This window comes from Enhydra lutris, unplaced genomic scaffold (genome assembly GCF_002288905.1).
Source record: "Enhydra lutris kenyoni isolate GAN:26980312 unplaced genomic scaffold, ASM228890v2 scaffoldscaffold24, whole genome shotgun sequence".
In the NCBI taxonomy this organism is placed as follows: Eukaryota; Metazoa; Chordata; class Mammalia; order Carnivora; family Mustelidae; genus Enhydra; species Enhydra lutris.
The window spans coordinates 9,823,285-9,834,178 of NW_019154108.1; the positions used below are offsets into that span (position 1 = coordinate 9,823,285).

The window sequence follows — 10,894 nt, forward strand, 5'->3', positions numbered from 1 at the left end:
TAAAAGTGACCTATATGGTACCTGGGTCCATAAAAATCTAAACCCTACAATAGGAATGTTACTTTGCTTCTACATCAGAATCTATGCATGTCAAGATAGATACATACAAATGATTGTATTATCCTCTGTAGTCGCAGCTCCAAACATCCCACTTTCCATCCACCATGTCCTATCCTTCCAGCACCATAACCCTAGAACCTTTACTCTAACAATCCTTCAAACGATCCTTTAACCTCAAAATGACCCAACCACCCTCACCCTGACCCCAGGTTCTCTTCTTGCTCTTTATGCTGCTTAAATTCCATGGTCAATAATATTATCACTCTATTCATGTGTACCCTCAATTCCTTCCTTCCTCTCACTTCTTTAGACTTGTGTGGCTAAGTCACAACCCTAGTTAAATCCCAACTATCTGCCTTGGCAGCTGACTCTGGTCAAAGGAATACATACCCACGCAGATTTGTTTCACCTTCATTTCATGATTAAAACAGTCCTGCAATACTGCCCAACAAACATAAGTGTATTTCTCCAGCTCATTCCCATTTCCCCCCTAGCTACTGCATACTTTCTGCTCTCCCCTATAATCTCCAACACCTCTTCCCCTAGAGAAGGACCTTAAGGTTTTTATCTTTGTTTCCTATTCAGAACTATAAACACTGTTTTTCTTATGCTATTGGAAAACCAGGAGACTTAAATCAACCTTATGAGATAATCAACAAGTCTAACTATAACCATTTAATTTGGCCTGGGGACCATTCTGGAATGTATGTGTTTCGTGTGAAGATCCTGGATCCAAACTATAGGTGAATATAAATGTTTTATTATAATAGTTTTAGCATTTGTTTAAAGGGATAATGATGCAGTTGAATACAATTTCTACTTTACAAAGCCCAATAAATGATTTACACTAAAACATGGCAACTTCACAGAAGGCAAGAGGGAAGACCATAGCTAGTAGGAAAAATAAAAATGCCATAGAGTCTGGGGTCACCACTACAAGAAGAGTTTCACAAAATGCTAACTCAAAAAGTTATGTATACCCTCATGTTGATAACAGCTTTATTTACAATAGCCAAGACATGGAAGCAACCTAAGTGTCCATTAATGACTGAGTGATAAAGAGAACATGGTATATATAAATATACAATGAAGCATTATTCAGATATAAATAAAGAAGGAAATCCTCTACCTCAAGAAAGAAGAAAAATCTCAAACAACTCAATTTTACACCTCATAGAACTAGAAAAAGAACAAAGCCCAGAGTTAGTAAAAGGAAGGAAATCACAAAGATCAGAGAGGAAACAAATCAAATAGAGACTAAAAAGACGACAGGAAAGATCAAGTAGACTAAGAGTTGGTTTTTAAAAAGATAAATAAAGTAGACAATATTTTAGCTAACCTCAACAAGAAAAAAAAAAGAGAGAGTACTCAAATAAATCAGAAATGAAAGAGAAGTTACAACTGATAACAAAGAAATATATAGGCTCATAAGAGACTGCTATGAACAATCATACAGCAACAAATTAGACAACCTAGAAAAAAATGGGTAAATTCTTAGAAATGTACAACTTACCAAGACTGAATCATGAAAAAATGGAAAATGTGATCAGACTGATGACTAGTGAGGAGAGTGAATCAATAAGAAAAAAACCTCTCAACTAACAGAAGTCCAAGACCAGATGGCTTTACTGGTAAATTCTACCAAACATTTAAAGAAAAATATCTATCCTTCTCAAACTCTTCCAAAAAATATAAGAGGGAGGAAAATTTATAAACTCATTCTGTGAGGCCAACATTACTAATACCGAAGCCAGACAAGGATACCACAAGAAAAGAAAATTACAAGTCAATATCCTTGATGAACATACATACAAAAATCCTCAATGAAATATTAGCTAACTGAATTCAACAATAATTAAAAGGAATCATATACAATGATAAAGTGGGATTTATTCTAGGGATGCAAGGATGATTTGACATCTGCAAATTAATCAATGTGATATGCCACATTAACAAAATGAAGGATGAAAATTGTATGATCATCTCAGTAGATGCAGAAAAGCATTTGACAAAATGCAACATTCATTTATTATAAAAATTCTCAACAAAGTAGGTGTAGTAGGAATATACCTCAACATAATCAAGGCCATATAGGACAAACCTGCAGCTAACATCATACTCGTGGTGAAAAGCTGAAAGTCTTTCATCTCAGATCAGGAACGAAGATGAGAAACAAAGGTGCCCACTTTTATTTTTATTCCACATAGAGTTGGAAGTCCTATCCAGAGCAATTATAGAAGATTCCAATGAATGGAAAGATATTTAGTGTTGGAAAAACAAATACTGTTAAAATGTCCATACTACCCAAAGCAATCTACAGATTCAATGCAATCTCTATCAAAATTCCAATGGTATTCTTCATGGAACTAGAACAACCCTAACATTTGTATGGAATGACAGAAAAAAACAAAACCAAATAGCCAAAGCCATCTTGAGAAAGAAGAACAAAGCGAGAGGCATCACACTCCCTTATTTCAAATTTTACTACAAAGTTTTGGTAATCAAAACAATATGGCCCCAGCACAAAAACAGACACATACATCAATGGAACAGAATAGGGGGGCCAAAAATAAACTTAAGCATATGTAGTCAATTTATTACAAAGGAGCCAAGAATATATAATGGGGAAAGGACAACCTCTTTAATAAGTGGTATTGGGAAAACTAGACAGCCACACACAAAAAATGTAACTAGACCACTATCTCATAGCATACACAAAAATTACCTCAAAATGGATTAAAGACTTGAATGTAAGACCCTATGCCATCAAGCTCCTGGAAGAAAACAAAGATAGTAAGCTCCTTGATTTCAGTCTTGGCCATGATTTGTTTGGACTTGACACCAAAAGCAAAGGCACCTAGAGTGAGAATAAACAAGTGAGACTACATCACATGAAAAAGCTTCTGCACAGCCAAGGAAACCATCAACAAAATGAAAAGGCAACCTGTGGAAATCACACATCCAATAAGGGGTTACTATACAAAATATTCAAAGAACTCATACAATACAATACAAAAACAAACAATCCAATTAAAAAATAGACTGAAGATCTGAATAGACATTTTTCTAAGACAGACAGATGGCCAATGGGTATCTGAAATGGTACTCAACATCACTCATCATCAGGGAAATGAAAGTCAAAAACTCAGTGAGATATCCCCTGTCAGAAGGGCCAGTCTCAAAAAGACAAGAGATAACAAGTGTTGGCAAGGATGTGGAAAAAGGAATCTTGTGCACTCTTGGTGGGAATGGAAATTGGCACAGCCACTATGGAAAACACTATGGAGTTTCCTCAAAAACCTAAAAATAGAATACTGTACAATCTAATGATTCCTCCCCTAAGTATTTATCCAAGAAAATGAAAACCGTAACTTGAAAAATGCACCCTCCTGCTCATTGTGGCATTATCTACAGAGGCCAAGACATGGAAATAATGCATGTGTGCGTCAATGGATGAATGGGTAAAGAAAATGTGATAGATGATAGATAGATGATGATAGAGTAGATAGATAGATATATAAATATATTCCTAGATACATGTCTATTTCTATATATATAATGGAATATTATTAAGTTATAAAAAAGGAAGGAAATCTTGCCATTTGCTATAACATGGATGGACCCCAAAGGCATTATTCTAGAGTCTACTTTGGTTTGAATCCTACTCTTGCCACTGGTAGATATGTCATCTTAAGTCAATCACTTAATCTCTGCACTTCTTCTTTATTTGTAAAATGAGTCTGTAACACTGATTTATAGTATTCTGAGGATTAAATGAAAGTACCCAGGTAAAAATCCCTAATTTCGAGGTAATTTCCATTCTTCTCTTTTCTCCCACATGAAGATGGGTGAAATGCTATCATGAATGTTTATTTAGCTCTGTCCTGTCTCATTCCAAGCAGTCTGCTGAATCGTGAGTGATAGTACCTTTAGAAATAATCACACAGTGCCCTGTACCAAGCTCTGAACATCCTTAGCTTCCTGAATCAGTCTACATCAGGATAACGTCACAGGCTCTTTGGGCAGAAAAACCTGAATTCAAATCCCAGCTCTGCGGACAACCGCAAACTTTTGCAAGTAGCTTAACCTGCCTGAGCCTCTGTTTCTTTCCAAAAGAAACGGTAGCTATGAGGATTAGGCAGATAACTCACGTAGGGCATTTGGTCCACCGCCTGGTACACAGCAAATGCTCGTTTAGTATTCATTCTCAAGAAGTACTAATGCTCAGTAAAACATTATGACTATTATTAACATTATGCTTATGGTCACCTTGGGACCCACTATCAAAACGATGTCAAGATGTTAGGAGGGCAGTGAGGGTGCACTGACAAGCTGAGAGAAATCGTGCCACAAGCAGCCCAAGTCACACGTTTCGAAAAATCACCACAGCTGTGATGTAAATGCATCCCTTCTCTCCAGTATTGAGGAAGTGACACCTTCATTAAGATTATCTATGAGTCAATCATTACCATAAAGATTTGGAGGGAGGCTTTTCATATATTGCATGTAATTTAATCGTTAATATTATTTGTCTCATTTACAGTTTCTGTAACCTAACAGCTATATTTGCGATAGAGACCTTCGGAATGATTCCCAGGTAATGCCTTCTGCCTAATCAGGCTCTAGCGAGGGAAGCTGTAAAAGACAGGGGTGGTAGCCAGAACAGGAAAAGCACGTCTCCCCCATTTCCCTGGGACCCTACTACTTCTGCTTCTTATGTTGACGTCCTCAAATTGTATGTATCAATTATCCCAGGGACACAGCAGGAAGGAATTTCTGAGAATTGCTACTGCAGCTGGGGTCCCATTTTGTCCCATCCCCTCAGCAGCCACGGTTTTCCCATCAAACACGTCCTTGAACCTCACCTAAAGGACAGATCATGGGCTGTGGTGGGGGGCTGGGAGGAGACGTTGACTGGATGAGTCAGCCCTCACCCACGGGCCTTACCATTCTGATGTAACCAGAGACAGGTAGAAAGGCACATTCCCGGACTCCAGTCTCCTTGGAGAGCAAAGTCTTAATGCTAACACTGGGATCACACACGGCTTTGCTTCTCTGTCCTGGGCCTGGATTTTTTGCTTTCATTCTTTTGTAAAATGTTAACCAAAAATGGAAGACAAACGATGAAGTTACTCCTGGCCCTCCTCTAAATATTACTGACTCCTTGATGTTTTGTGCCAATGGAAGATTAATAGTGTAAATAACCCACAAATGAGATAAGCCACCCGTTGTTTCCAAGTGACTTTGGGAAACATCTATGGCCTTTGGCAGTGACTTCTCTTCCTCATTAGATTGTTATGTTTAGATGAATATTAAGAACATATGTGCACCCAAGTACCCACTGTCAGAAGGGGGCACTCGTGAGTTGGAGAGGAGAGACAACGGTGAAGGAGGCGTTCACCTCTTTGTTCACCTCCCTGGAGCTGGATCCCAGCAGCCAGGGGAAATGGTGCAGCTGAGGAGGTCAGCCCTAGGTTAGTGTCTGCAGCTTAGTCTCTGTTACACCTGAGCCCCGGAAGTGGGAGCAGAGGCAGAGCAGAGGCCAGCGAGCGGTGACCATTTTCCTAGTAAGAAAGCCTTTCTCATAAGCAAACATTGGCTGGAGATCAGGCTGTAGGAGGCAAAGATCTTGGCACTTACTTGTCTTCTGGAGGATTCAACCACTTCCCCCAATTTTCCACTGCGTCCTTTGGAGTTGTTACCTTTTAGACAGCAAACTCCCCTAAATCCTCAACTGTCCTCTGAGCTCCCCCTCCATGTCCCTCCCCCACCACCCAGGACCACTTCTTCACCTTCAGCCCTCTAGAGTGATGGCTGTTTACTTTCCAACGACCCCCCCACCAGGTGCCTCAGGGCGCCACTACCACTTCCAGACCATTATTTATCCCGGGTCTTCTAAAACAAAACCAAAAAACAAACAAGCAAAAACCATTTTTTAAACACACACCCTTTTTTACTTACTATTCCTTACATTTCCAAGTGTATTACTTCAATAACACCTGCTGCTACTCCCTTACCCACTCTGGGATTTGCGCCCCCACAAATCTGGCAAGCCCCCAACTACCTGCTTTTTCTGATTACACCTGAGCAGCCAAGGATTGGTGCAGAAAATTAAACAACAGGACAGATTAATCACCAACTTCATACAGGTCACCCAACACCACCTGAGAATCTTAGTACCTTTCTCTGGTCAACCAGTATCTCCACTCACGGTAACTACCTCTGACCTCATTGAATCCGCTTCCTCCTTGGAGCATCTTTCCTTAACAAACATCAGATGAGCTTGTTCCCACCATTACAAAGAACTTAGAAGACCGCAGGCAGGGACACGCCTGATTCCTGATTCCTGGTTCCAAACACACCTACTAACACCTATGTCCATTCTCTCCTTTTTCCATACTGTTCAAATTAAAGACATTTTATTCCTCCCCTTTAAGTATAATTCTTCCACAGGTGCTTTGAAACCTCTTACTTTCCACTTTCTAAGGAAACTTCCAAATCGATTATTTCTTCTCTCTTTTATATGTTCCGCTTTCCGCCTCAACTAGATCCTCCCCATAGGCTTTTAATCACCCTCAAGTTTTCAATTTAAATGTAAGTAAAACCTCAAACTCTATCCCTCTCCAGCTGCCATTCTCTCTCCCCCATCCTTTGCGAGACAAACTTGTCAAAAGGCTTGTCTACAGGGTCTCCTTTTCCCTATATTCTATCACCGTTTCTCCTAAACCACCCAATCTGGTTTCTGTCTAATTACTCCGCCAATGACCTCTCCAGGTTAGTTTTTGAATTAAAGAACCACCTTTCCCAGTCTTGAAGGACTGGTCTCAGGTAGGAGATGAACCTTATTCTTCAGCCTGGCCCTAGCTGTTTGCTGTGTATCAAATCTTTGATTGTCCAAGATGCCTTCTTAGTTCCCAAGACCTGTAAGTGTCCCAAAGAAGAAGACCTCCATCAGCACCTAGATTCAGGCTGGTTGCAAGCCGACCCTCAGGCAGCAGCTTTTAAAGAATGCAAGAAGACCTCTTTCATGGAAAGATTGGGAGTTGGACATTTTAGTCCACTGTCTCTGTGCTGAGGGGTGTGAGGGGGGTATAGCCACTGCAAGTCCTCTGGACCCCTTTTGTCTGTTATAACCCTGTGGGTCTCATAGACACAAGCCCAGGTGGCTTTCAGAGCTAAGTGTTTGGGGACCTGTCCCTCCAGTGGAACTTTCATAAATTGGGACTCAATGTTGGGCCCAAACTCTTTGCTCCGGGGAGAAGTTGGAAGCTCAGAGTCCTGTCCTGGTCTTACGTTGCTGTGCTGGGTTTAGGATTTATGGTGAGACTGTGTCCCAGTCTCTTCTACCCATTCTGATGTGGCTATATTTTTTTCTCACGCAATGTGTAGATGTTGCCCTTATCTGTTTCTGGATTTCTTTTGGAGGGAACTGTCCTTTAGGAAGCCATGGCATGGGTGTGACCATGGAAGGAGGTGAGTTCAGGAGCCTCCTAGGTCACCATCTCGAACTGGAGCTGGCCTAACCACAACCTGGATATTGGCCAGTCTTCATCTCATTTCACGCTTCATTGGTGTTGACTTTCCCTTTGACCGCTATATTACTTTACAGGTTTTCCTAAACTTCTGTAGCCATGCTTTCTCAAGTAAAGAGAGCCTTGACCTCCTTTACTGGCCAGTAAATGATTTCCCTCAGGGCTCAGCCCTGGTCTTGTGAGCTTCTCCCTTTGGCAAGATCATCCACACTTGTGGCTTAAGTAAGCATCTATGTACGCATGACTTCCTAATCATAACTCTGGTCTGTCCAGAGCCCTGCATCCCACCGTCTATTAACCTCTTCTCTTAAGTGGCTCACAGACTGGTCAAACTGGACATGCCCCAAAATGATCTCATGATCTTATCACCCACTCCCTTGCCCCATTATTTGTCCCACTCTAAAAGGGGTCCAACAGGGTAATTGTATACAGTTGTCATTGTGCAGCTCCAAGAGAATCCATTCGCATGGGCTATAATATGACTGGTGCCTTCTAGAGATGAACAGTGTGGCAACCCTATTTTCCAGAGTTCCTTCTCTTGGGAAAGAGCACATTGAAATGTACAAGCCAAATATCTATGAGTCAAAAATGAAAATAAGAACCCCCCCAAAAGACAAAAAAAAACCTAGAGTTGTGTTCATTTCTGTTTCCCCCAGCTCATCCAAACAGTCACTAGCTCCCATTCATTTAATCTCCTGAATTGCCCTCAAATGAATCTACTTCTTACCAACCCCATCACCACCACTCCAATCCAAGCTACCGTTGTCTCAGATGGGAACTACCACAATAGACACCTGACAGATCTGATCTCCCCTCATTCATTTCTATTTTCTTCTGGTTCATTTTCTTCACTGAAGCCAAAGTGATCTTCTCAAATGCTATTTCATAACTTGAAGCACTTACGTTTCTTTCCTTGAAATGGTAACTCCTCAACATGGCCTACAAGACCTTCAATGAATCAACCACCTACAAGACCTTCAGTGAATCAACCGCCTACTTCTCTAATCTGGACTTGCATTATATTCCTCTCATCATCTTTGCTCTAGACCCACCAACCTTTCAGTCCCCGACCTTCACCATATTCTGTCCCATAGCAGGAACTTTGCACATTCTGTTTCTTCTATGTGGCAACTCTTCCTTCCCCTCTTTGTCTACTTAACCTCACCAACTGCATTTCCATTTAATTCTTCAAATTTTAGGATAATTATCTTTTCCCCCATGGAGGCATTTCTTGACCCTATCACCAGGTTAAATCCGGCTATAGTAAGCCTTCATTGCATTGTATATCTACTTAGTTCTTATCACAGGTGCAATTTTATATTTCTCTTCTCATCATTGATTAACAATAATGTCCCCACTAAAATGTAAGCTCTCTAAGGAGATGGAGACCATGTCTGTTATTACTTATCATTGTCTTTCCAGGCACTACCCCAATACCTGGCTCATATCAGATGATTTGTCGAGTTAATAATTAACTTCCAAGAAGGAAACCATTCACAGGAGCCAGATTAAGCTTGTATCCACATAGGAGGAAGGTCAGAGTAAGAGGACTAGAACCCAGGGAAACCATAACAGTGCAAATAAATAATTAGGGCCTAAAAAGGAACTAAAAACTGAAGTCAGATACCAGGGCAGGACACCAAAGAGAAAGTAGCACAGCGTTTGGCCCAAGTGGTAAATCCACTCCAGTGGGAGGCAGCCATGCAGAGTCCCAGGTGAAGGGAGAGATGTCTGGCACCCAGCTGAAAGTAGCATCCAGTAAGTGGTGTACACATATGCACACGCATGCACACACACACACACACACACACACACACCTGATTGACCCTCCGGTGTCTCCAGTTAATGTGCCCCACAGTAAACCAGCTGTATTTACATGCCCTCACTAAAGTATTCTTCCTTCTGAATTTCCTCCATCAGTGAATGGTGACAACATCCTCATAGTCACCGCATGCCAACACCTGGGAGACATCCTTTACTCTCAAACCCCAGGTCTCAACAATCTCCAAGATCAATTCAGTCTAACTTCCAAATCTGTCTTAGATCTATCTGCTTCTCTCCACTTCCTCAGCCACTAATGAAGTCCTTCAACACACTTGCATTATTAAAAACCTCAAAACTGGGTTTCTCCCTCCGCAATCATACTTCCCCATTCATCCATTCTTCCAAGTTCAGAATCATCCTTCCCAAATCCACACCCTGTAGCTTCATAAAAGCTGTCTCTCTCACCTCTAACCACCAGTCATTCCTCATCTCTACTACTCTGCCTACCACCTGAGCTCTTATCATACTGAACTAGTTTTAGTTCCAGAATGTCTGGGTGATTTTCAGGTTTCCCCATGCCTCCACAACTTTGCATAGCCATCTCCCTCAGCCTAAAACTCTATGCCCACCGTTTCTTCATCTACTTCCAGGCATTTTTATCTAGAGAACCCATTCTAAGGCTCCAAGTCCTACTCCTATCCAGCTAACTCCGCTAATCAGTTCAAAGTTCTCCTCCACTGGAAGGCCTTCCTTAATGTCTGGCCCCCATGAATTTTACATTTCTTTCTCTCACTCTATTAATCACACTGTCTATTCTCCTCCATAGCCAAACTCTAACACTAAGGCAAACATCCTGAGGGTAGACAAGATGTCTTATTAATCTTTGTTTTCTGTCAGTGGCATAGGAACTAGCCGTTCAAAGATTGTTTGATTACATAAATTAAGAACCAAAGTGAGTGATAACTTCTATTGACTTTTTTTTTCTCTTCTTTCAGTCCAAGTGGCTACCTGGTTGCTGCCTTCCTCTTTATCCTGATGCTACTGTTCTTCAGTATTCTAGTTTTGAGCTATTTCCATTATATGAGGATTTATAAACAACATCTTTATGAGCCAATTAAAAGATATGATAGAAAACAAAAGGATAATTAGGAAAAATGAAAGTTTGTTTAGTATGGATATATATATGTATATATGTAGAGAGTATGTGTATATATATATATATATATATATACACACACACTTATATTACAAGTGTGTGTGTGATTAAGAAATGTTAAAGATAAGCACATAGTAGGTATAAACAAACTCAAGCTCTAAAAATGTCCTTAAATTACCCCAAGACAAACATTCTTATATCTACTATGTGTTATTAATTTTAAGGTGTTTGCCCTTACCTTAAGGTTCTCCATACACTCTTATGTGACTTTTTAAAAAATTAAAATAAAACTAAATTTACCTATTAAAATCCTTCCTAAGAATGAAAGTAAATTTTTGGAAGTGTGTAAATATCAAATACTTTTTTTTTTTTAGCTTGGGGG

The 10,894-nt window shown here is 40.3% G+C and overlaps 1 protein-coding gene across 1 annotated transcript in view; it reads left to right on the forward strand.

Moving 5' to 3' along the window:
• Positions 1-10,505, forward strand: part of LOC111150638 (catsper channel auxiliary subunit epsilon) — a 142,644-nt gene extending 132,139 nt beyond the window's left edge. The window contains exons 22-24 of the mRNA XM_022508125.1: positions 646-803; positions 4,604-4,657; positions 10,352-10,505. Coding sequence (XP_022363833.1) covers positions 646-803; positions 4,604-4,657; positions 10,352-10,505 — 366 coding nt within the window. The remainder of the gene's footprint in view (positions 1-645; positions 804-4,603; positions 4,658-10,351) is intronic.
• The last annotated feature ends 389 nt before the right edge of the window (positions 10,506-10,894 follow it).